The sequence below is a fragment of the Centropristis striata genome, chromosome 21, assembly GCF_030273125.1.
Source record: "Centropristis striata isolate RG_2023a ecotype Rhode Island chromosome 21, C.striata_1.0, whole genome shotgun sequence".
Taxonomy (NCBI): domain Eukaryota; kingdom Metazoa; phylum Chordata; class Actinopteri; order Perciformes; family Serranidae; genus Centropristis; species Centropristis striata.
In genome coordinates, this window is record NC_081537.1 from 17,399,155 (window position 1) to 17,427,072 (window position 27,918).

Genomic DNA, 27,918 nt, shown 5'->3' on the forward strand with positions numbered 1-27,918 from the left:
TATTTGGGTAAAAAATGAAGTCAACATACACTTTGGCTCCAGTGCCTTTATTAGTAAAGTGCTCAGCCTAGATGTACATTCTTATTTACTAACATGCAATACTAAAAACAACCAAATATCCGGCCTACCAATAGCATGAATGAAGATATGGCAACAATACTGTCATAGAAAAAAATTACAATGTGAATTCAAGTATACACACAGAACTTCAAGTAATGCACACATTTTTTTTTATAAACATAAAATAGTTTTTCAAGTTGCAAACTCAGAATAAAACATAATTGTGGCACATTCTTTGACATGATTTCCGACTAGTGGTTTCTACTGTAGGTGCAGTTTGGGCCATTAAAGTACATTCTACTGGTTTACAATAAAAGTAACCCAACTGGAATTGTAGGTCCTGTATAGTTGTGTGTATCCACTTAAATCGTAAAGCTGTGAGATTTAAAAACTGCTATGAGCTGTGGTGCATCTTCATCATAAAGGTAGCTTCAAACTGTAGTAACCTGAAATCCTCGAGGCTTGTTTCACAGATCATTTACACTGGATTTATATACAGAATCAGCTTGGACATACACAACTACATTGCACTGAACTGCTTTAACGGAAAAGTTCAACAATTTAGGAAGAAATATGCTTATTTACTAGTTGAGAAGATCAATATAACTCTCCGTCTGCATGGTAAGTATAAAGTTAGATGGAGACAGTTAGCTTTGCTCAAAGCTGCAATAATTTTTGGCCACTAGAGGGCAGCAGAATCAAGTTGTAAACACAACAGTAACATATTACCTAAAGAGAGAAACAAGGATTTAACAGATAGCCTGGCTCTGTCCAAAAGTGACAAAATCCACCTACCAGCACATCTAAAGCTCACCTATATAGACACTATATCTCATTTGTCAAAAACAATAGCATTTTTATAGGGTTTTATGCACCTCTTTCTCCCCCCACTCATATTTCAACTAGTGCAGCCTTACTATGCTTTACTTCATTGTGACAAGAGTGTGAATGATGCATTAAGTCGTTAAATTTGGCTCATTTAGTTACCGGCTGGCTAGCTAGCTAGCTTGCAAATTCTACTACGCTTTCATGCTACACTTGTTACAGAATCAGCTGAACAAAGTCGACATTCATCTGATGATAGCAGTGTTTTCCTACACTGTGGAAGTTGGTGTGGATGAAGCATACATTTTTTTACTACCATATATTTGTACTAATTTAGCAGCCGGTAAGTTGCTTAGGATGTATAGACTATTTCTTTTTGGCAAATTTTTGTATTTTTTCATTTTTTTTCCCCTTAAGACAGAGCCAACTGTTTGCAGTCTTTATGCTAAGCTAACAGCTAACCGTCTATTTGCTCTAGCTTTATATTTATCATAAATCTCTGGGCAAGAAAGCAAACAAGCATATTTCCTGAAAATGTAAAATAATTCCCTTAAATTCTGATCTCTAGACATTCCAGTGGGATGGCGGCTCTAATACTCAAGCAATTGTTCACGCGATACAAAATAACTGGTAATCTCTATATGCATAGATGGCGGTTGGACGAGATAGGAATTCTGATGGACTTGAGCTACCTATGGCGCAGTAGTCAGTGGGTCCTGCTTTTCAGGACAGCAAAACAAAAAGCTCTGTTGCTCCAAAAAAAAAAAACAGAGACAAGAGAATGAAGCAATTACACATATCTAAGACAAAAACTGGTCATCGTCTGATCCCCGGACCTGCCCAGCACCACATATCCCACCAGGATGATACACAACTCCATGCCTCCTCGATCCAATCCCAAAATCTTTTCCTGTGAGGAGAGAGCCATCCCTGTAGATTTTCAGGCCAGTGGCTGTGACTCGGCTCTCCGCATCAGGTCAGACAGTTCTACCAGATGTATCCCCCGTCGTCTGCCTCGCCCTCCTCCTCTTCCTCCTCTTCTGCCTCCTCTCCGGTGTCCTCTGACTCCTTTTCCTCTTCATCCTCCCATCCCACTCCGCTCCCAAAATCTCCAGAATATCCCGCCACTTCATCTGGAAAAAGGTTAATGTAAGAGGAATAGTTTGTACTAATGCTGAAACAATTAGTTGCCTGACAGATAATCAAATATTAGCTTGTATAGCCTCACAAAACTTAAGAATTTCTGTTGTTTAACAGTATATATCTGGTTATGAACTGATGACTGGAAAGAAGAAAAACATATTTGAAGACATCACTTTTGGGTTTGAGATGTCATGATGGACTCACTATGTTCTGACAATCTATAGTTTAAACAATTAATCTACTAATCCAAATAATTTACTTGAACATGCAGTTTTGAATGGTTGCAGCTATTTTATTTTATTTATTGAAATACCAGAAAGCATGCTATATCAAAGTAGAATTTAAGCTTTATCGCCCAGCCCATGTGAGTTTCCATATTGTAAAATGAGAAAGTATCCGGCAGGTATTTGCACAAAACAACAAAAAAACTTGATTTAAACTAGAATCGTGTTCATCACAAGTTGAAATCTCACTGCACTGCACTGGTATATACTGTCATGTATGAGAAGATACAACATCAAGGACGACAGACTGTTGATACCCCCCTCTCTCTTACCGCAGTCAGGGTTGCCATGGATTCTGGTGCCCATCATCTCTCCACCGTGCTGGTCGACGCACCAGCACTCCCCTCGGCTTTGGTCACACTGCACTTTCCTGTAGTAGCCGTCTTCGTCGCAGCTGGGAATGTACATCCCTGCACACACACACACGCCTTGTTGTTAAATATTTATACCCTCAGGACACAAAGCTGCCTCATGCTGATGCCTGAGATGAGCGCAGCAAAACGAGAACGCCAGCATGCCTTAGTGAACCTCTGATAAAACCATCAGTCAGGATGGAGAGGCAGACTTTTGGCAGAGAATACCACAAGACAGAGTGAAAGCTTCCCTGTTTGTTTTACACAAGCATGCATATGCTAGTGGATGTGATTTCATACAGTATGTTGGCGTAGTGTGTTTCCTTATGCTGTGAGTGGCATGTAAAAATGTAGTGACAGCCTCGGTGACAGAGCTGCAGTGTTCCAGCCTCCCTCAGGACATTCTTGTCAAACCCAAAGCGAAGTTCTCTAACAAGCACCGATCCTCCCCTCCCCTCCCCGCCACTACCGTGAAAACTAGAGAAAACACAAGCAATGAGACAAGTGGGCCTCTGGGATGGAAGAGCACTTCTCTGAAAGAGTAGAAAGCAGCTGTGTTGCATGCTGGGTAGATATAGCAATGGGGCAGGGAGAGTTAGCCTTACTCTTTCCTAAAGCCAATGCTGCCCTCTAATCCCCGCACCCTCACCCCCCAGCCTGATTAGGACCTAATCCGAGGCGTGTGCTTGTGATCTCTTAAATGAGCCTCCTCCAGCTTCCTCGCCTGCTGCTCCAGGACTGATTACGTAAGTGCACAGAGCGAGTGAAGGGGCACGCGGCTGCTTGATGGCTAACTATATGACTTTGAAGGGATCTGAAGTGAGTCAGTGGTAATTTCCTGTCCAAATAGTTGCAAGTGTAGTGTTTCAAAATCTTCAATCAGACATATCTTGAGCTTCACAGCGCTGCTACGACAAATGATAAATTTACCAGGCTTCTTCTTGGCCGCCTCCTGCACCTGGATCCTCTCCAGCTCGGCGAGGCACGGTGGCTCTGCGAGAATCAAACAAGAAAAGTGATGACAGACGATACCTAAAACTGCTATCCCCCAAACTTTATCTCAATCAATGCTCTTCATAATTACACTTTTCTTTCTCCCCCGTATTGATTTGTTTAAGAGGTCTTATATTTCATTCCCTCAGAACTTGATCGATCGCCGAGAGCTTAGGTGAAAGAACATATGGATGTAGTCTGAGAATGACAAGGAAATGAGCCTCTAGAATAGACAGAAATAGAAATAAAAAGAAACTTTGTATTGAACCTTCCCTGGTTTTTGTACATTTTCACTTTTCTATTGTGTGTTGTGTTTGCACAAAACTAGATGAACTCACAGAGCAGCATCAATGCTTGTTAAAATAACGGTTTGTAATCATTTCTATACAAGCACTCCTGCTTCAATCATTATCATAAAACCGTTAACACTTAATTGTTTATAAATACCACCAGCTAGTAATGAAAAATTGATTAGGCAGTCAGTGTAATCTATTGCATGCAGGTTAAATGCCTGATCAATGGAGCGATCCGTGTGCAAATGAGGTTACTGCCAGAAATATCCTGTATTTGTTTAGCAAAGGTCAAACAGTGCAGATGTTGCAAATGAGCACAGCTGAAAAAGCAGTGTGAGTGTAGGTAATAAAGTGTGTAGACACCTGATCTATTTGCATTTTAGAGCACATTAAATGTCAGCAACATGGCTACAAACATAATTTTAATTTCTAAATGAATATTCAAGCACACCTGGGTTATTTTTTAGATTAATCCTATGAACATTTTTTGACATTTGACCCAGCTCACGGTGTCACCATGTACCTCTAGTTATTTATTTTCAGCTTCTATGCAGCTGACGAATGAAACAAGCTTTTTATCTGATTCCTCCGAAAAGAGCACTATGTTCTCAATTAAAGGTCTTTGTCCAAATAACAATGAAATCAAACCAGATCTTATAAAACCATTGTTCAATATTCAATGGCATTTAAAAGACAAGATGTAGGGATATTACTTCGACCTCATAAATGTACTTGTATCAAAGGGTATGCATCTGATATCACCATATGCCAGCTGCAATTGTCATACGTCATCATACATAAAAAAAACAACAACAAAAAACAACGGCATATAAGTAAAAAGCTGATGCTGCACAGATAGATTTATAGTTTTCTATCCAAGCAATGAGACACAGTGCATTCAGAAAGTATTCAGACTAATTTTGTTTCCACCCTGTAATGCATTGTCAGCTGTTAGACCTTATATATGCAAGTGTCTGCACCTTTACAAATCAGACCCAATCAGTTGAATTTAACACAGGTGGACTCCAATCAAGGTGTGCCGGTGATTAGCAAAATGGGAGACACCTGAGGTAAGTTCTAGACAAAGGATCTGAATACTTGTGTCTATTTTTAACAACAAATATTTGTAAAATCCTGTATTTTTCATTGTTATTATGACATTAAAGTGTAGGAAAGCCATAAAGGAAAGAAATAAAAAAATAAGGCTGCAACCAGTGTTAGAAATTTTTTGTATATAATAGTTTATTTCAGTGAATGTACCAATACCACAATGTATAATCCTCCACTACAAGTAAAAGGACTGCATTAAAAATCTTACTTAGGCATTAGTATTTTAGTATTGTCAGCAACATTTACTTATAGTATTACAAGTAAAATAGTCTTTGTGCAGTAAAATATTCCCTGTCAGTGTTTTACTGTTAAATATTATGGTTTTAGATTTACATTACTGTTGCATCAATGATTATTTTATATGTTGCTGCTGTAGGTGGTTGAGTTTGTACAGATTATATCTACTTTATATACTGTTGGGTAGTATACAAAGCAGTGGGTAAATAGTTTATTTAGCTTAACATTTTCTCAACACATAAAGGAACACTTCATCCTTCAGTTTATTGCAAACATTTACAGTTATCACATGTGGAGATACATGGTTTTGCTGGACAGGAGGGGATAAAAAACTGTAATCTGAAAAAGAATTACTGTTTAAGACAAATGTAGTGGAGTCAGAAGTACTAATTTACTACTGAATGTAGAGGAGTACAAATTAGCATAAATAGAAATTCTCAAATAAAGAAAAAATACCTTAAAGAGTATGTGTACTTAAGCTAAATTTCACCACTGCAAGATAACAAAATGTGAAAATACTTTCTGAATGCTGTAGTTGCATCTACGTGACTGCATGTTGCTCAGAGCAAAAACAAAAGTCTTTCTGTAGAACCTCAACACCAACATGATGCTGTCAGAGAAACCAGGAGGGGGTTGATTGAAGGGAACAGACTGTCTGATCCGAACACAATGATGCTTTGTCATCGGACATCTGCGCTAATCATGGACCGTCCACGGGGAACGCCATGTTCAGGCGTAACCAGAACAGCTGAGGCCAGAGATCAATGACAGATACCGGAGTCATGCCCAGAAAGTTGGGACCAAAGGAGTTTTTTTTTTTGCCTCGGGGAACCCTAAATCAGGCCTACATTTTCTGCAGCATGGCGAAGAGACTTTGAAAACTTTGATGGGAGTATGTGTGCAGAGTTCAGCAAGGCCATGAAGAAGGTGAAAATGATTCTGTCAAACTGTCAGATGACTCAGATAAAAGAAGTGTTGCCCAGATTGTTCTCAGCAGGGGGGGAGGACTGCTCATCGTGTCTGGGAATATTGTCAGACCTGGATAAGCGGCGGTGGAAAATAGATCGAATGGATGGCGAATTCAAGCATAAGTTTGTCCAAACTGCCGAAGGTTAAAGAGAAGCAACAGACGACCAGAATGTGCTTTTGAAGATGTTGATGTGGCTGAAATATTCAACTCTGACAAAATAGCCTCGAGGCTTTCAGACTAAAGGTTAAAGGAATAATTTTTGGAGATATGCTTATTTTTTGCAGGGTGTTTGATGAAAAGATTGATACCACTTTCATATCTGTGTGATAAATATGGAGCTGGAGCCAGGAGGAGATTAGCTTCAGATAAAAATAAAAGCAGGGGAAACCGCTTGCCTTGCTCTGCACCTCTAAAGGTCACTAATTAGCATGATGTATCGGCTTTGTTTGAGCCCTACACAGAAGACAATAAAAGTGGCATTTTGTTTTTTAGGAGCAGCTAAGTGCTGAAACAAATTAATTTTTTTTAAACTTTAATGGCACTGGTAGGTGTTTTCCTGAGCCAAGCTAGCTGTTTAAGCCCTGATTCCAGTCTTCATGCTAAGCTAAGCTAACAGCATCTTGATTCTAGCTACGTACCTAAACGTACTGTATTTAATTTCTTAATTTCTTGAAATGTAATTTGCATCACAAAAGACAGGCTTTGCATGGGATCATGGGAGTTGATGTCTTCATTAATAAACACATTAATCACCACTATAGATGAAAATCTGTCTGACCGTTGTTGTAGCATTATTACTTTACTGTTAGCATTAGCTTGGACTCTGAAATTAGCCACTTGTCATAGTAAACTGGATTGATTTTATATCACATCAATAAATTTGATCTCTACTGGATTACGGTTGCAAACTGGCAGCAATTATTGAAAAATTGCAGCATTACTGTTACTGAGTATAATTCTGTTAAATTGTGTGATTTATAATTACTCTCTGATGTATCATTTGGTTTTAAGAGCAAGAAGTTAGAGCACCTAGAGGTGTTAAGGGATATATGACGCCATTGACAGGCGACCAAATGTAACTTAACCTTTACTTTGAATATACTGAAGATTTCTCTGAGTTTGAAGAATGTTAAAAACATTTGGGGTAATGTAAGTACACATGCAACAAAATATAAAATATAGGAAATGTTACTGCAGAATGTGAAATATTATACCTTTAGTGCATAAAAAAAGAGAGAGTGATATTGATATTCTGATCCGACTCTCAGCTAGAAAGCGATTGAGCATATTAAATGTCAAACTTTTCCTCCAAAGCTACTGTTATTTCCCTATGTACATAATGTATGGGTGTCACATTTCAACGTCGACAGACAGTTTGACGATTTCAAGACAATCATTTGTTTATCGCCTTTTATAGCATCCAATAAAACAGTTGGAATTGACGTCATGGCATAACCTCGATTTCCCCGTGATGTAACCTTGCTATTATTTCACCCATTTAGAGATTTGACCAAAAATAGACATAACTCTCTGGTGGAAATCTCCTCACTTACTTTCTCTCCAGAAGCAGAGGCACCACTCCGCGGTAGAGACCTTCCCATCCTTGTAGCTGTCGCAGGAGTTGAAGAAGGGTCGGATGCAGACCTCGTACTTGTCCAGGTTGATGGCAGCCAGCTCGGCCTGGTCCAGATACAGGTCACTGTTGGTGTCCAGCCTTGAGAACATCCAGCCGATGGAGTCCTTGCAGCTGGCAACGAGGCTCTTGTCCAGCGCTGTCGGGAATGATTTGCAGAGCACTTCAGTTTATTTCTGTTTATACTACATTTCTTTGCATACACAATTGAGCTGTAAGTTTAGAGGGCGGCGGAGAATGAAACTGCTTTGTGAGTTTCTAACCTGAAGCGGTGCCAGCTCTGAGCTTGCCAGAGTTATTCTGCTTTGCGTTTCCATGAAGGAGTTGGAACCAGTCTCTCAGACGGTCACCCAGGTCTGCCAGGTCCTGGCCGGTGCAGCTCTCTGAGGGAGCACAAAGAGAGAATCCCGGCATTTAAAATCCTGGCAGACATTTAATAGCAATCTGACTCACCTTCCCAACAGGCAGGCTTCATATTGCTCTGACTGATGCACAGTGAACAGAATCAAAGGCGCAGCTTTCCCTCGCTGTAAAGCTGTCGAGGTGTCCTGTGCATGCTGTCATTTACAAGTGTATGATCTGCTGCTCAAAGAAAACATTATTTCGCAATTAACTCTACAGCAGCAAATTGCTGTTATCCAATAGAAATCCACTTTCAGTTTCAGGCTACAGATGAAAAACAGGAGTAACATTTCATCCTTTTGATAAATTGGCATTTTTACATGCCCGAGAGCTCTGATCAATACTGTTTGGCTGCAATGATAGATAGTGTACACTCTAAATAATTAATCACTACATGATTGAAAGAGCAGTTTAACCACATGGGGGGGATTTGGCTAACAGTAATCTCTGAAATTGGTGAGTATTGATCCCAAACAAGGAGCATTGGGTTGATTGGCTGTTTTCTTCTGACAGCATGCTGTGTGAGGTGCATCATAGCTTTCCATTTCTGAAACCTTGACTCATGAAAGGGATGACAGTAATGCAGACATGGAGGTGTGAATCCCAAAATTAAGTTAGAAGGTGAAGAAAAGAGCACTTGCCACGTTTTGTGTCAGTATTTGTGAGGGTGACGGAGGCTGTGGCACACGGGCAAAAGCTGCTACACATGACGCTGAGCTCTTTGCCTGTGAGGCAGGCCTGCTGCTCCAGCTTACACTGTAAGGAGAAAAGCAAGAGAGATGCAGTTAAAATATTTATGGAGGTGACCGCAGGAAAAAGAGATTGCTCATTCAGATGAGACACTGCACTTAGGGAAAGGCAGCAAGAATGAGCTGTCATATTCCGCCGTCTTCTCATGCAAGGTCAGAATTAAAAACTATACATAAATCAATAAAGAGTCCTGGCAGCGGGCGATGTACGGTGATGCCGCTCAAAACAACGTCAGTCATTAATCATATGGCCACGTTGAGCCATGAACTTGTCCTTCCGCGAGCAGTGATGAACTGTGCTGCCCTGCTGCATCCACGTATATGTCAGCGCAGCAGGAAACAGCTCTTGACTGGACTCCTCTCATTATTTAAAGCGATGACACCTCACTTTACATTTCTTTTCAGGGGTTTTATGGCGGCAGGATCCAGTATTAAAGCAAAAGACAAATTATCCGAATAAAACCTCCTGAAGTGCTCCTGAAGAGAGATTTTCCTGCAGAGATATTTTCTTTTACCTCAGAGGCGTAGTTGTGTCCATCAGAGCCACATACAGGTGAGGAGGCAGCAACAGGGCAAGGCTTGCAGCTGTTTTCTTGAGCCTCCAGCTGCCCCGACTGTTTGACCCTGAACATGACAGGGGAACAAAAAGTTAAAATGTCAGTCCAGCCAGGTTACAGAAAAACAACTTCTTACTTACTTCTACCTCTCACCATTCATAGTTGTATTGTTCACAGGTTTTTAAGATCTCTGAGATGCCAACCCAATATAGTGGGGGTGAATGTGTTTATGTTGCTCACAGCATACATTTAACAAGAAAGTAGCTAGCTAGTACTTTGGTACAGTCTAGTGTTCCGGCCAGCAGAGTTGTTTACCATCTTGATTTAGAGTGTTTGCATGCTCACATTTGCTTATTACCAACAGAAGTCAAGGCTGATGAGTGTCATTTGATATACTGTAGTTGGTCATTTACCAAAAATACCAGATGTGTAACTTGAGTGACAAGTTCGATAACTTTAGACTCGACCTAAAAAATTACTCCATTTTAACCCTCTGAACCCCAAAGTTGTTTCAGGGTGCTTTTTTTGTTTTTACACTTTACTCACTGTGGCCTTGTATTTCACTGCAATATATACAATTTTATAAAAAAGTCCTGCAGCTCTATGGAATGAATCACGGATAGAAGTAGGAACAACTCAAAATTGTCTTTTGTGCAGCATAACACAGTTATAATATTAGACATCATAAAAAAGAAAAAAACACAGGTGGAATTTCTCTGATACATTACCCTTTAAAATAATTGGAATAAAATGGAATTTATATATAAAACACTTTTCCAAGTGGCCACAGGTGTCATGAATATTAGAAAAAAACAGATTGGGTCTCCACAAATTTACTTGCAACCTGTCCTGTCCTCTCCTCTCTGCTCTGTGTAAACAGCCTGCTGTTGTGTCCTATTTTCAGTGAATTTTTGTCACATGACCGTATGTCTCAGCAAAATCAACCATGGCTTCACAGTGTCGCTGAGAAGAGCAGAATTTAATGTTTTTGACAGGATCTAGTTATTCTAAACGTTTTAGTTTTGGCTGCTTTTTAAATGAGACATGTAAAATAAAGTGATTTTGACAGAAATATGACTTTTGCATTACTTTGTTTTGGCTACTTTTTTGAATGGAAACCATTGATACCTATGAAACATTCAAAGACTGTCAGAAAGTTTACATTTCAATGATGCCTGTTTTTACAGTTTCTTTCTACGACGAACTGTGTATTTGTGAGTCTTTTCAAGAAAACAAAAGCTTCAGAGTGTTAACAATGGTGAACGAATTTGAATACATTCAATCAAGTTGAAAAGAACCATGATGAACTAACGATATGTTACCGAGTGCCAAGTGGCACAACTTTCTCTGTTATTTAACCATGACTTGTTTATGTCTCAAATCTGAAACTTTAGGATTTAGGACTTGGCTTGGGAGTTGAGTGCAAAGACTTGAGAATTACTTGTAAATTACACAACAATGACTTCCATTTTAGCTGAGATCACCAAAGTTGCATTCGAAGTGACAAGGAAAACATCAAAGTGATATGGATTCACTCTCTTGAGGCCACGAGTATTGTACAAAATTTATTTTTTATCCATCCAAAAGTTGTGGAGATAATAAAGTCAAAATGGTGGACCGACTGACAAACTTTGGCTCTCCTAGATTGATGCAGCCAAAACTGAAAATCTCTTTCCAGAAGCAGCAACTATTACTTTAATAGAAAGTGTTTTCACAGAAAATAGTTGACAGAGAGGTCTGAGGATTATCCACAGTAACCGATAATGCCTGCCTGTCTTCCACCGAGGTCGATTGAAACTCACATCTCGACACCACACTCACTTATGTCTTATATCTTTAAAAAAAAAAAACAAGCAGAAAACTAGCACTTGCACTGTCGCGCTCTACATGCTTTTAGTTGCTTGTTTGGGGGAGATGCACTTCCAATTTCTGATGACACCTTGCTCTTGTTCCTGTCAAGTTTGAATGCACTTATTGTGGCTCGCTTAAGACAAAAAGAATCTGGAAAACAAATGTAATTTAATGGGACACTGTTTGGAGAAGCTTATTGCTGTTGAATTGTTTTAATTCTATTCACTTGCACTGCGGTTGGATGGCAATAAAAAACCTTAGAGCCAGATTTCTGCAATGGAAAAATGCAAACATTTAAAAACAAAACAGTCTGCATTGCCTGTTAATATTTGAATGCACTGCTTCATAAAATCCCCCCTGCTTGCTTTCTTCTCACACGATGATTGACTTCATGTTCAGTGAGCACGAGCATTAGGCTCTGCAGTACGACTTCTGAGGCTGCTACTTAATGATGCTCGGATGGTTTAGCGCGGTTGCGTTCGTGCTTATTACCCATTATTCGACACAGTCTCTCTCATCTCTGGAGTGACTCTGTAAATGAAGCACTTTATTGAAAAAGATAAACGCCTGTCGCAGCAGATAGACTTTGCAGGTAGTAATAATTCACTCCATTAATTCTTTTCAGGCTGCAACCCTGCTCATTTGTTTTCCAGTCAAAGTGGAATGGATGGGTGGTGGAAGAGATAAATGCTTTTCAGTGAGGTTTACAGAGAAATCTAAAGAGTCATAGTGATGGGAGGAGCATGTGAAATACTATAAATCCCAGAATAACATTATATTATGTATACTATATGCTTTAGCTGCCATGGCTTCAACCCATCACCTCTAAAGCCGCCCTATTATCAACATGGGTAGTTCACAAAGGGATTATTTTTTCGACACGGGGGATCAAGCACACAGTGTACTCCACATTCAGGGCCCTGTTGCTTAGTGACAGACAATAACATGGCTTGCACCTTGAGTGTCAAAAAGGTAGACTTAACAAAGGTATTCATACAATTCTTAAGAATTAGAATTGTGGATAATTCCCTTAAGATTTTAATGTTATTTGTGTAAGTTTTCAATGTTTTGTTTTAGGTTTATATCTGTTTTTAATATTTCAGATGTATTAATATGTCACAGGAATGACAAATGTTATTTGGCTCCATGCTCTTTAATGCACAAGGAGTGTGGAGTGTAGCCAAAACAAAGGGAGTCAGATGTTGAAATACATTCTTTGAAAAAATCCAGATTATGTGACTGAGTTATTAATTGCCTATATTTATAAACGGTCGCCCATAAAGTTGGAATAATTTTGTTTTCAGACATAATCCTCTGTTAATTGTGGATTCATTTTCATTGTGATATGTTTAGAAGAGATCGATTAATAAAGTTTTGAGAATGTATACAATCACATTGTCACAATCATTTCATGAAAAGAGGTAAAAAAAATATTTATTTCCAACTTTATGTGCGACCGTGTATATGTCATTTTATATGATATATATATATATATATATGACATTTAGCCCACTGATAAAATTAGGTCATTATTAAGTTTTCCAAGATCTGAACATAACATCATTTGTGAGATAAAATAAGAGGATGTGCATTTGTCCTTTGTTGAGATGATTTGTTGATGACCACTGAATAATTTTTGAGTACTTTTTGGAAAAGCGAGTGTTTTGGCTACGCCCACTAGTTAGTCCCGCCTCTGTTCCCATACAGGTACTTTTGTAGCCGCTAACCAACAGAGTTCGAATGAGACGTAAATAGTTCTGCAACACGTGATTATTCAGCGACAATCTTGACCGTGACCGCAGTGACACGACACTGACAACAGACTGGCGCGGCAAGTCCAAACACTCGAGACATCAACGTGGAAGGAGAGGAGATGGTTTCTGTATTATGCCGTCTTCTCTTGTTTGGTTTCTTGTTCTTGATTCTCTCATCTCAGTCTGCTGGAGTTCTAGTCACGTCATATCCCGCCTCAACCGTATCCAATCAGCGTCGACTAGTTAGTAGCTGCTTAGTAGCGGCTACCCGATTTTTTAAACCCGAGGAAGGTTCATTTCTGAGCCACTAACCGGTGAAGTTGGGTGGATCCTCTCTCCCAAGCCACACCCATAGCGGCTCACTAGAGAGAAAAGTACCTATTGGAAACACGCCTATGTTACACTTTGGGTGTCATTGAAGGCCACTATGCTTAGTTTGTGATTTATATCACAGATTTATAATGTATTTAAGAATTAATTGAAATTGCTGCATTTAAAAAAAAAAGTGAGCATAATTGACAGAATTGTCTTAAAGAATTAAATGGGGTGCACTTATATAGCGCTTTTATCCAAAGCACTTTACACTACACTCTACGCTCATTCACCCATTCACACAAACATTCATTAAAGTTATTTCCATGTTTAAAATAAGAGGATAATTTATTAAAATTCAAAAGTCATCATAACTGGGTGATCTCCAACTCTGTTATTTTAAACCATGGTTATTATAGTTAACATAAAAAAACTGATTGTAAATCAAAACAACATTAAATGGTGTTATATACACGGTCGCCCCTAAAGTGGGAATAATTTTGTTTTTCAGACACTATCCTCTATTAATTGTGGTTTGAGCTGATTTTCTGCAATAATCCAAATAGGGTTTTTAAATCCAATGGGAAAAAAACTCATTGGATTTGGTTGAGGGAACAAGACTGAAACTAGCTCTCAGGTTGGCCTAAAAAAATATAGTTGGAATATAAAGTAAAGATGTAATAATTTTGTTTTCAGACATAATCCTCTGATAATTGTGGTTTCATTTCAGTGTAATATGTTTGAAAGAGATTGGTTAATAAAGTTTTAGACACTTTATCTGTCAATAATAAATCACATTGTCACAATCATTTCATGGAAAGAGCTAAAAAATATTTTATTCCAACTTTATGGGCGACCGTGTATGTTCTATTTGTGGTAATATCAGATTTCATTTATATCACTATAGTCATTTGGAACTAGTTTGTTGATACTTTGCTGTTCTTTTTGGCAAATGGGAGATATCTGAAATCCCCAATATTTAAACTATAACACTGATATGAATAGTGTTTCTTTATATGTACAGTCCATACAATGCAACACGGACAGAGTAAGCCTTTCTTTGATCGGATTGGAAAAACACTGTATGTTGTGCACAAACATAAGAATCTGCTGCTGAGGTTGATAGAAGATAACTCCGTCCACTTTCATTGGTTCACATCTGATTTGATGGCATCTTAATTTTAACTACATAAATGTATGAGTTCACAAACTGATGATCCGTCTAGTTTTAAGTAATTAAACTAAGTAGTAGTGGCTTCATTATTAATTAAAAGCGAGCCACGGGAGTTCATGATACATCATGCATTAGATTAGATCATGATGAGTCATGTATTAGGTAAGCATTAATTAATCATTAGGTAGGCACCCTTGACATTAGGTGTTACCCATTAAGCTAGCTTCTCTTTTCTATGTGTCTGATAGGAGCATAACTGTTATGGTTTCAAATGTAGCCATAAATAAAGATAAATAATGGCCATAAATTTGAATCTTATAAGCAACTTTGCACTGAAGTTTAAAGTTTAATCACCACTGAATAATTAATGGTGACATTTAAATACCGCTGAATTTATAGCACTGAAATATGAATCTATCTGGTCCATAAAATTGCAATAGTTAAGCTTCAATTTCTTCAAAGGAGCTATTTGCACGTCCAACTATCTCAGATGTAAATGCATTGGAAAATAACAATTTTCTGCACAATTTCATGAAAATCTGAGACAGTTTTTCTCTAATCCTGCTGACAACTGGCATCTAAAACACAATCTCCTTGGTGGAAGTAATAAATTGTGATGCTGAGCGAGAGCAGTTCGTGGAATCTTCTTTTCTTTTGTTGTGCAATTTAAAAATCTTTATTTCAGCTACACATATTTTTAACCCTCCTGTTATGTTCAGGTTTTTTTAGGAACAGCAATAACCCGAGGCATGTTTATTTATCCAAAAGTGTCAAAAACTAAAAAATCCCAATAAACATTGTTTATATTTCATTAATAACCCCATTTCAATCAATATTTAGTGCAATGGTGTTCTTTACCTCTCACAGATCATTATTCAAAAAGGATAAATCACTTGTTTTTCATTAAAAAAAATGCATGTTAAAACTTATTTTTATGTACATTGGAAAGACCTACATATAATACAATGGTTTTATAAGACATTGATTTAAAAAAACAAAAACATTTTAAAATTTTTTTCTTTTTATGAAAAAATACTTATAACTACTGTTTTGTTTTAGATTTTTAAACTTTGAAATGGGTCAATTTGACCTGCAACGTAACAGGAGGGTTGAGGTTTAAAAAATCTGGTTTCTCAAATTGGCTTGGTCAAATTCAGACACTAAGGACTGTAGTTTTATTGCCTTCCATCCACATAGTTAAGCACTTATTCCTCAGCATGAGTGTTCAAGCTGAAACAACATCACTCCTGACTCATGACACTCGCCAGCTCGTACTGAGTTTAATCAATAGCTCTCCCAACCACTGAGACACTGAAAGGCTTTTAACTGACGCACATCTAACGGCTGTTGACACCAACGCCACAGAAACGTCTGTCCTGTCCAACGCAGAAGTCTTCTAAATGTCTTCCAAGCACAACACAAGCCTCTCTCTGAGTTTAGATCTCCACCTACCTCTGCTCCAGTTTCTTGCGATTGACACACATGGCCCTCTGGTAGCCCTGAGCGACGCACACCTTATGGCGGCTGCACTTCACATTCTGGCACGGGTCCTTGGTGGTGTCCACGGCTGCAAGCACAAAAACAACAACACGGAAAATCACCAGAGGTGTCAATCACAACTGAGGTGTTTTGCTTTAATTCTCTTTTTTTGTCACCTCCCGGAGAAGAAAACAGAGCTTCCGGCTGTTTTTTATTCGTTTTCTGACAAGGAGCATGTGTTCAACAGATTGATAGCGGGGGGGAAAAACATCTATTTTACGTGCTGCATAATCAAATGAGTATATTTACACCTTTTAAAATGATCTTCCATCCTCTCCTGTGAATCACGGTGCATGCAATAAAAATCATGAAAGGTGTAATGAAAAATATTCTAGCTGTGTGCACAAATGAGTCCATTGATTTTATAGTCAGCACTGCTGAAAAACATGGACGCCTAGCTGTCATTAGCGAGGCAGCCTGTCGTCAATAGCACTGCCTGCAGTCTCCAACGGCTATGTCTGATTGCCAGAAAGCCTGACAGCACTGATTGAGCATCTCTTTCTCTCGGTTTGTCACATCTCACTTCCCCCATGTCAACTTATCACTGTCTCTCCCCGTCTTGCCTTTTCTCTCCCTCACACAAACACACACACTCCATCTTTGTCTCCCACGTTCCCTTTCTTCCTATCCCCCCCCTCCCTCCCCAGCATCTCTCTCTCTCTATCTATCTTTGGAGGGTTGAACTCTTCAATGCCAACCTCTTTTCCACTGATAGACTGAGATGGAAATAGCACCATGTCCTCCACCTTCCTCAGCCTCTGGTCAATGCCATCCGAAACCGGATGTCACACCGTCCCAGCCCATTTGCCGCCTTGCCCGAGAGGCCTCGAAAAAACCCCTCACAGGCTCAGATAAATTTAAGAGTGAGTGGCAAGCGGCGGTCGGCGAGAGAAATTTAAGCTGTGAAATCCTGAGTCAGCTTTGAGCAGCTGCTTTGTAGTCAACACGGTCAACAGACGAGGTGGCTGCCAGCCAGAATTCCTGCAAATCCAAAGACTAGGTGATACTTTGATGCTACAGCAGAGAGGTATGGGGGAACAGTGGATGACATGACAACTCTGAGGGAATCCAAAAATACTGGTAGGAGGCTGTGTGCCTGTGGTGTTTTTTGTTCTATAAGACCCAGTATGAGACTAAGCTGGTGACTGGAGTTCACAAGGAGCTGAAGTCGTGCACCACTTCCGAGCTCCGCAGCTTGTGATCCACTGTTCGACAATACATTTTTATCATGGAGGTTACGTGTTTGGTCCTGTTTGGATATATAGTGCGTGGTCTAAAGTAGGATTGTCAAAAGTATCGATACTCAAAAAAGTATCGATACTAAAACGTTGTATCCGGATACAATACTCATTTTCAAAAGTATCAAGTATCTGAAATTTTTGTTATCATAATTGCAGTTTCTTTTTGCACTACTGTTTTTTATTATAAATATTTAACCTGTGGTTCTGTTAATTTTTACATGTTGCATTTTTCTTGTAAATAAAAATATTTCTGTTAAATTTTGGGGTCTTTGTTTTTATCCTTGTGGTATCAAAAATGGTATAGAGTATCGAATATTTTCCTGAGTATCGGTATCGAGTTGAAAATTTTAGTATCATGTCAACCCTAGTCCAAAGTGCATTTTTGGCCTGTCTGGCACATAATCTGGTTGCCAAATAAGACACAAGTGGCAAAAGGATTGTATTTAGTCTCTTAATGAGTCATCAATGTGCACAGGGTGTAACATGAACCAAACCAATTACAGTGTTCCCAATCCTTTTAAAGCCATGCTGTTTAAATGGTAGATTCGGCAATGTGAGCTATCCTCTGTCCCATTAACAACTCCATTTGAATGCATATGACCAAATTCACTGAAAACCTATTTAACCGAGGAGAATGAGCACTGGTTTGTGTATGAGTGAAAGCACAATCTTACTACCAGAATAATACGGCTTTAACCCTCCATTTCTCTGGAACAGCAATAATTTTGCATGACTCAATTTGACCTGGGGCCTTATCCAAAAGTGGCAGAAAATTAAAAAATCCCAATAAACATTGTTTATATTACATGATTAACTCACCATTTTAATCAAGATTTAGTGCAATGGTGTCCTCTCACAGATCATTGTTCAATAAGGATAAAAAAGTTAAAGTTAAAACTTTTTTATGTACATTGGAAAGACCTACATATAAAATGCAATGGTTTTACATGACACTGATTAAAAAATACATATTTTATATATTTTTTAATTTATATTTTAAATATTTTTATTTTTATGAAAAAATACTTTAAACAATTTTTTTTAGATTTTTAAACTTTGAAATGGGTCAATTTGACTCGCAACATAACAGGAGGGTTATAAAGTTTACATCGATGACGCAATTGCTTTTTGCTGCCTCAAAATATCAGGGTGCCAACAAAGCACCTTACTACAACTAATTTTAAAACAAACACGCCCATGGTTGCACAAATGGATGCTACATTTGCTACTTACATAACATGGGCAGAGGAGTTGGCCATTACTACTGTTCTACGCAAATTCTTGCTCAACAAATGTAGCATTTGCCATTTGCCTTTTTTCTGACACCTAACAAAAATGTATTTCCACATGATGGGAATCTTTGAACAGTATTTAAAGAATATAATTCAATTCTTATAGGGGGTCACAACACTTTGTAAATCGGACTTTGGATATAATTTTTTTGAGGGACTACAACTGAGATTTGATGCTTTTCTAAAAGTCTTATTTCAGCTTTTTACCGTGGTTCGTGTTTGCTGTTTGTTGCCTTTCATGTTCACACCAAAGTGTGAACATTAAAGGTAGACAGCTCACTCAAAATTACTTTCTTTGCAACAGGACTTAAACTGGCTAAAAATCACAAAGAAGACTGCCCAAAAGTTTAATTAACTCCCATGTTATCTTATCTCTGAAGCTCCTTATCATTTCCACAGATTGAGGCCACGTGCAGAGCGGACTTAAACATTTCACCAAAGAAGAAGAGCAGAGTGAGGCAGCTACTGTGGTCTGTAGAAATATCTGGACTTTAAACGTTAGTTTTGCCCTGGGAAAACATTTCATCATTCTGGACCGACAAAATATATCCATGGGATCAAGAAAATATCTTTGAAAACACAACCAGTTGCTAGCTCAAGTAAAAAAAACAACAACAAAACATATACTGTCATCACTGTTGCACTGTGTCGTCCCCACTAGTTGTCAAGCCTAGCAGGAGTTAGACTTGGTTACTTTTAAATTGCAAAATGTTTTCATATTCCAACAATTTTCTGTGCTAAAAATGTATCTTTTTCACATGCATATTTGGAGGCAAATTAAACATTTCCTAACCTTTTCAATTATTAAAATAACACATTTAGATGACTTTTCAGGTCTGGCAGGGGTAAATCTTTTCAGTTCTTTCTAGTTTTATTCAAATTTTCTTACATATTAGTTTGTCTAAAAGTCTGAATAAATGATACTGAGGTTATTTGTGCCAAAAAGTGACTAGCAAGTACAGTAGTAGGTACAAAATGAGCAGAAAATCCCACAGCTCCTCTTCGCTGACCTACAGATGCATCAGTGCAAAAATAAACCGGCAGCTCCCAAAAAGCTTGACCCGTATCAAAGGCAGCAACTAGTAAAAAGTGGAAAAGGAAAATAAATTAGCATAAGTGAGAAAGCACTGGTATTATTTTTTTGTGCAATGGAATTGAATTACAAATTTGTTCATCTAAATTCCACCTCTCAGCGGGATGAATGTCATAAAAATAAAAGACGAAGGCTCAGCAGAGAATCTGAGCTGAATCAAACTTCAAAGCCGTTCGATATGAAAGATTTTGTGGCCACTTGACTTTTATTCCTTCATCTGTTCCAACAGGTAGCTCTGCTCCATCATGATTTAATCCCTGCAGCTGGAACAATATCCAGACAGCACTGCCGCCATTTCTCTTTTGATTTCAAACATAAAACCTTCCAAAAATCACCCCAAACTGTCACCATATGTCTCATTTCTACTGTTTTCTTTACAATAAAGAAGAGAGACATCTTATATTTTCACATCTAACATCAGTTGTCTTTAGTGAAACTCATCACTCAGGTTTTCCTCAAGCTTTCTCCTGGTTTATCTTGTCACGGTGTATGTTGTTAGGGGCTTCCATCAGAGTATAAGGTTTACATTTAATTTCTTTAACAGCGGCTCCAGTCACAGAACATAAACTTTTATGGGGGCAGGGAACCAAACTGAATGTTTTCAGGTGTAATATACCTTTAACTATTACCACTTTCTTCTGTGCCTTTTTATGATAGCTGCGTCCACTCACACAGACCCACATCTACAGACGGTGCAGTGAGCCGTGTGCTGCACAGTCTGAATATATGAGGAAGAATCAAATAAAACTAGAAAGCACTCAGAGGGCACACACCGGTACCAAAGCTCCACAATCCTCTTTGTGTTAGTTTGATGATAGAAAACGTGGATGTGAATCTGGATCGAATATACTCATTCTGCAAGACAAACATTATATGTTTATTTTATTGGGTAACACTTCATTTAAATGTCAACTTTGCATTAAATGTGACATAAATGACCGAATGACACATAATGACAACATTGATAAGCATGCATAAAGCCTCCTTCATCTTAATGGCAGATGTCATGTCATTCTTATGCATACCCCTTCAAATAAAGTGTTACCTTTTATTGACTGTTGGATGCATATAAATATGATATATAAACATTGGCTAATGGCAGCTGAGATTTTTGGAGAATATAACCTTTGAGAATATTATCACTTTGTATTATTTTATAGCTATTTCAATTGGTGCAACTCCAGCTGAAGATTAAATGTCATCAAGTGTTGCAGGTCGATACTGTATGTGCATTAACATCTACATGTGGTTTTAACTGCACAATAAATCTAAGAGATTTTTATGTAAGGACTTTGGTGAACAATTACAGAAAAAACTTTATTAGACAAAGACGACAAAGACAGTCTTTATCAAGCAGGTGTGGCGTGGTAGAAAATGGTTTTGCAAAAACTTACACGAACTGAAAACTTACACTAACTGAAAAAAGCCAAGTTATCAGCTTTAGATCTGATAAAGCAAGCATATCGACATGAAGGAACATTAGCATTAGCAATTAGTATTAGAGTTTTATTATTTAGAGTTGTGTTTCTGACCACAGGTGAATGCAAGTCCATTATTCAGTCTCTTTTAGCTCAATTTTTTGGTCCCCACCACCAAATTCTGAGGAAAGTATTTTTCTCTTTAGTTGCTAAACACTCAACTGTGTTCTAGAGGTGGGAGGAAAAATCAATACAGCATAGTATCGTGATATTTTGCATGGCGAAATTGTGTCGGGAAGTTGTCTAAATAACGGTGCAAAGTTAGGCATTTTTATGCTTCATTAAAAAAAATTCAGAGCAGTGAAGCTTAAAATTGAGAAAAGTTTGAGAAAATGCTGCAGTTGTTGTCATCCATACATGTTTGATATCAGTTAAGTTCAGTTTGACTGAATACTTTGTTGGTCAGTCTGTGGGTTTGACTCATTGTGGAGAAATAAAAAGACTGAAGTGAGATGAATAGGCTAAGAATTTTCTCTTATTTGACAAAAAACTTCTTGATTGAATTCAATTTTGTGGACACAAAATGCAGTTAAACAGTTAAATTGCAATATATTGTATCGCAATACTCACCATATCGCAAAATGCAAAAAAAACGTATTGTGACTCAAGAATCGGGAATAAATCGTATCGTGGGGGCTCTGCTGATTCACACCTCTACTATGTTCACAGCTAGTCTTCATTGGAAATATATTAAAATGATTTGTTTTGAGGGTCTCTACCAAACAAACATTTTGTAGAACATGATTTGAAGGGGGCGGCATCTCTGCAGCACCACAGTACTTAAATCAAAATGATGTATATATACTGTATATATATATATTTTGGCACATATTGCCTTTAACAACAACTTGGATGTTGCACTAGACCATTTTGCAAGTTTGATAAAATGTTGATTGATGGTGCAGCCATAATGCTCACTTTAAGATATACCATAATATACTACAGCTTGGTGTTTTCAGTATAATTTTATATGTGATGTGCAGCTCTTTCATGTTCAGTATTTTAAGATTTCTAGTCTGCCTCCAAGCAACAGCTTAACAGCAAACACATCCCTCACATGGTATTCTTATACAACTCCTACATACTGGAAATGAAATCCAAACACAAGATTTAATTTGCATTAAAGATCAAGTGTGTTTTTCACCTCGCCTGCTCTGCTGGTTGCTGTTTACAACATGCTGCGCTGCCAGGATGGTTTCTAAATCTGCCTGTAATCATGCCAACAAAGGTGATGGGCCTGCACTGAGATTATCATTATTATTATTATTACACTGCCGTCAAAAAAACATATTATAACACGACTGCTTTCTCCTCCACCATCAGCTAGTTACTGCAGTTAGTTCTCTACTGAACATGACAGCTTTCAGTCGGACAGGATCCTCCATCAAAAGCCTTCACCAATTTGTTTTACATTCACATTGTGCATTTAATAAAGTACTTTAGTGGTCCTAGACAAAAAAAAGGACAAATCCACAAAAGACCTGTTATTGGGCTGCCAAGAAATAGTAGCGACTGTCTGTCTGAAAAGATTTAGCTCTGATGAGTATTAGAAGCATGAGCGAGAGACGGGCTTTAAGTAAATTAGTTTCAACAGGATTTGCAATTACTGTCATCTTAGAAGACTTTTATATCCTTCTATTTAATTGGTGGTTGCTGTGTATTAGCAGCCTGCAGCTTTTATTTAACTCCGACGGAGCTATGAAATGATTTATTTATAATTAGAGAGGATGCAAAATACTAGTTCACCCCTAATTCTTTTTATAACGCATTATGTATGAATAATTTCCCCGAGTTGCTGTACAAATGGCAGCCTAATCGCAGCCAGTCAAAAATTTTCTCCAGGCAGTTTAAGTTGAATATATCAGCTAAAATAAAGGACGTCAAGGTCAAATATGGCAGCCTGTGTTGAATCAGAGCAGTGGGCACCTTATTGTTTTCAAATAGCCCTCAAACACTGCAGAGCCAAGCTGACGTCTCAATCAGATCGCTTATAAAAAGCTCCCGAGGTGTTTGAAGTCTCCCATTAGGTCTTTTGTTCTATCCGGGACTTGCAGGTACACCTTGTCGGGAGTTCCTGCTGTCTTGTTAAATTTGCAATGAAGAGGACCCTGATCAATTAACTCTGCAGAATTAGTCCCAGTGGGAGTTGGGACGGGGATAAAATCAATGGTATTCAAATGAACATCGCCCACACTACAGCAAGCGAGGCGTTTTCTTGAGACTACATTAGTTATTCCCCCTGTTGTATGAACAGATGACTGGGATAATGTCTGGAGCTGCTGCTTCTCACATCTTTCTCCTTTGAGGCAAGTCTACCATGTCTTTTAAGTGAGGCAGTGTGGGTGTGGTGCTACACCCGACCTCCCACCCTCACCCCTGCCAACCCTCAGGGCCTGCTTGATTGGCTACAACATGTAGTATCTTTATAACCTGAGCTCAGAAATGATTCATGCTTTATTACCACCACCAAACTGGGCTTAGCTTTTAAATATGATAGTTCTGCTAAAACAAGCAAGGCTTTTATAGTAGAACAACATTTTTTTTTTAGGTTTTAATCTTTTCATTTTTTTTTACTTACTTACTCTCTGAACTCTATTTAATTAATTTCTTGGGAAGAAAATACATCCTGTTTTCACGGAGGGATTATATTTCAACATTTATAATCTACTTGCATTCACGATTATCATAGATTATATCTCTACAAGTCATGTTGTGAAATAAAACTGTGAAATAAATTCTGCCTCCTCACAATTTTCTCTTGCAGCATCGCCCACCCCCGCCCACGCACTCATACTTGTATTCATGCATTGTTGTATTTATGCTAATTGCCAGGTGCCTCCACGGTGTGCCAGATAATTAAACACATGCTTTTAACACCTAATGTCATTAAATATATTAATTCTTGCAAGCTGTATTATATAAGTTTTGTAGTTGATCTTGCTGTAACTCAGGCTTAGATCTTAAACCTTCAATAACTGATGTTTTGGCTAGAGACCGACCGATATGGGATGCTTGAGACAACTGATTATAGATGGGGAAAACTCATTGATAACAGATTGTGGCCATTATTGCAATTTTTTGAGCTGAAATGAAAATAAACCTTTTTTTATGTGAATTGTGCACTGATTTTTCACCACTCTGCAGAGAGCTACTTTCTCAAATATAAAACTTTATAAATAATATTTAACAGCTTAATACATTATTATGCATTATATAAACAATGGATTGCATTGTCAGCCAATTCTATAAATGATAACTGAGAGAATAAAGAATTACTGTTTAGTGTCAGTCAATTGCTGACTATTAATAAAAAAAAGAATGAAAACAAATCATGCCAATCAATGTTTTGCTGCATTATATATTGTGTAGAAAAAAAGTTTTCATAATGGCATATACACTGATATTGATAGGCCTTTGATCGGCCAATATCGTCCGATAATATCGGTCAATCAATATAGATATAGATATAGATATAGATATAGAAGCTCTAAACACAACATTATTACATTCATCACCTTTAAAGTTGTTATGTCAGAGATGACAGCAAATAGTTGCTTATTTACACAACCAACAGTGAGGGAGATTTGTGGTTTTGTCCAATATCACTCTGTTTTTTCCTCCACCAACTACATATATGGCTACTTTGGACTGGACAGGTAATGTGCAGGGTATTTTAGAGCTTTTTCAGTGAAAACAACATCAAGAGTGGATTGAAACAGTAAAGTTGTGGGCCCTGAAGGTAAAACAATGAACTGAAAGATGCAAAAATGCTCAGCAGAGTTGAGGGGAACTCAGTGAGGGCCAATTCACCCTCAAATCTAGAATACATATTTTTCCTTGTCCCTGTAGTGCTATTAATTAGTCTAGATTGTTGTCGTTTTTTGCTGTGAGTTGCTGAGTGTTGGAGATATCTGCCTTCTCTTGAATATAATGGAACTAGATGGCACTTGGCTTGTGATGCCAAACAAAAACAACTCAACAGCAATGCCTCTTTCCAGGAATCATGACACAGTTACTAAAGATAATCTACAGACCTTGTTGTGAGAAGTTTCATGTTGGAGCTAATTTCCCTCTACACTGTAAAAGAAAAAAAAAAGATATTTTCCAGAAATTTACAGTATTTTTTTAAAGGTTTTTATTTATTTTTCTCTACATCAAATGTCATAAAAAGTAGATTACTTTTATCGCAAATATAAGCCATAAAATGGACATTGTATACATCTATAAATGAATATAATGGGACATTATAATATTATAATATATTTTTTACAGTATCATTCAATTGCTTAATGGTCGTGAATGTCAAATTACAGTAAAACTTTAATTTAATGGGGAAAAAATGGCTAAAAAATCATATTAAAGTACAAAAACAAACATTCTACAGCTAAACAGTGCTGTGCAAAAGTCTTAGGCAGCTATGAAAAAATGCTGGAAAAAAGGAATGCTTTCAAAAATAGAAAAGTTAATAGTTTATTTTTATCAATTTACAAAATGCAAAGTGAGTGAACGGAAGAAAAATCTAAATCAAATCAATATTTAGTGTGGCCACCCTTTACCTTCAAACCAGCATCAATTCTTCTAGGCATTTTTTCACACCTGCCTTTTGGTGTGACTTTTGCACAGTACTGTGTATAATACAGATATTTACTGTATATTATCCTTTGTCTGGCAGACTTTTAACCATTATTTGTGCTAACTGTATCAATTCACAGAAGGAAACATGCACCTCATTATTAGGGGCTTGTGCTCTTGACACTGCGAGATGTGAAGATGAGCGGTTTCCTCCTCAGCTGATCTGTGACGTTTACTACCTCAGTGGTGTTGCTAGGTGAGCTAGAGTAGATACTTCTTCCTGCATTGTGATATTATTAGCAGGTTTAGTTCAATGGCAATGGAAGTATATCCAACATGCTCACAACAACCGGGTCATGATTTGTGGAAAGAGACATTGCTGTTGAGATTTTAAAATATATTTTTGTTGCTTTGAGCATCGCAAGCCAAGTAACATCTAGTTCTATTATATGTAAGATAAGGCAGACATCTATGAGGGGTCGTATAGGCCATAATTCAATTTTCCCTCTCATATACACAATTTTACCTCTCACATACACAAAAAATACCTCTCACATACACAATTCTACCTCTCACACATACAATTTTACCTTTCACATACAGAAACAATACCTCTCACATTCACACTTTTACCTCACACACACAATTTTACCCCTCACATTCACAAATTTACCTCTCACATGCACTGTTTTACCTCTCACATTCACACTTTTACCTCACATACCCAATTTTACGTCTCATATACAGTTTTACCTCTCACATTCACACTTTTACCTCATATACCCAATTTTACGTCTCATATACAGTTTTACCTCTCACATACACACTTTTATGTCTCATATACACAGTTTTACCTCTCACATTCACAATTTTCCCTCTTATATACACAAATTTTCCTCTCATATACAGTTTTACCTCCCACATTCACAAAAATACCTCTTACACACAAAATTGTGTATGTGAGAGGTAAAACTTTGAATGTTAGAGGTTTTTTTGTGAATGTGAGAGGTAAAACTGTGTATATGAGAGGCAAATTTGTGTATGTGAGAGGTGAAATTGTGTATGTGAAAGGTACAATTGTGAGAGGTATTTTTTGTGTATGTGAGAGGGAAGAATGAATTGTGACCTATACGGGCCCTCATAAACATCTCTACTGTTGATATCTCCAAACCGGGCAACCCAAATGTTCATAAGTCCCTTTAAACTTTACACTCTCTACAACCAGCACACAGCATTTGTCCCCTACAAAGACACACTGTTGAATGTTTGAAAAGCTTGGCCAAATGCTATGATTTATTTTGACATGTGTGCGCTCTCTTTTATATCATGTTTCATTCTTGTTGAATACAAAAAGACCATTTGACAGAAATAACCATGTTCACCATTTTCACAGTCTCCTTCTCCTCCTCCACAGCTGATTTTGTAACTGTGAGGGTTTTTTTTGTGTAGAAACAGACCCCGTGGAGGTAAATGGAGCCTGGTGGGAGTTCGGAGTTGAGCCCTCAGCAACAAAGGCAATTATAGCAGGCTTTTCAAACTAATGGATCCGACTGAAGGCTCAGACTCTCCTTTCCTGAATCACAACCGTGCTCTCACCCTCGACAAGCTCTGACACTCCCGACCAGCGCTCACCGCAGGCTGGATGACCTCAGACAACTGCTGCAATTAAGAAATGGCAGCACTTCGACAATATGCGTCGTGCTTTTTCATTGTCTAGAGCAGATGTATAAAGGTGGACAGCACTTAGCATTGATTATGCTGTTAGAATCTGAAATACAGCAGGTTTTCTACATTTGCAGAACTGGCCATTTAAGTAAATCCATTTAAATATTAACAGACTTTGTAAACCATCTCAGCTGCATACACTCTGAACACACTTAACACACTAAACTTCAAATGAAATGGCACAGCCGTCCTTTTGTCCACAGAAAAATCTTTTCTAATCACACTTACTTTCATCAGAGCCCATGTTTCCCTCCATGTTTTTGATGTAGTCATCCTGA

At 37.9% G+C, this 27,918-nt stretch overlaps 1 protein-coding gene across 1 annotated transcript; it reads right to left on the reverse strand.

The window, feature by feature from the left end:
* Positions 1-28: 28 nt before the first annotated feature.
* LOC131959483 (testican-2-like) lies at positions 29-27,918 on the reverse strand. The gene is made up of 9 exons (XM_059324683.1): positions 27,869-27,918; positions 16,153-16,267; positions 9,568-9,676; positions 8,945-9,059; positions 8,165-8,284; positions 7,822-8,040; positions 3,596-3,658; positions 2,585-2,722; positions 29-2,018 (listed from the first exon to the last, which is right to left on the reverse strand). Exons 1-9 carry the CDS (start codon positions 27,894-27,896, stop codon positions 1,873-1,875), a joined length of 1,053 nt encoding a protein of 350 aa, XP_059180666.1. The 5' UTR covers positions 27,897-27,918; the 3' UTR covers positions 29-1,872.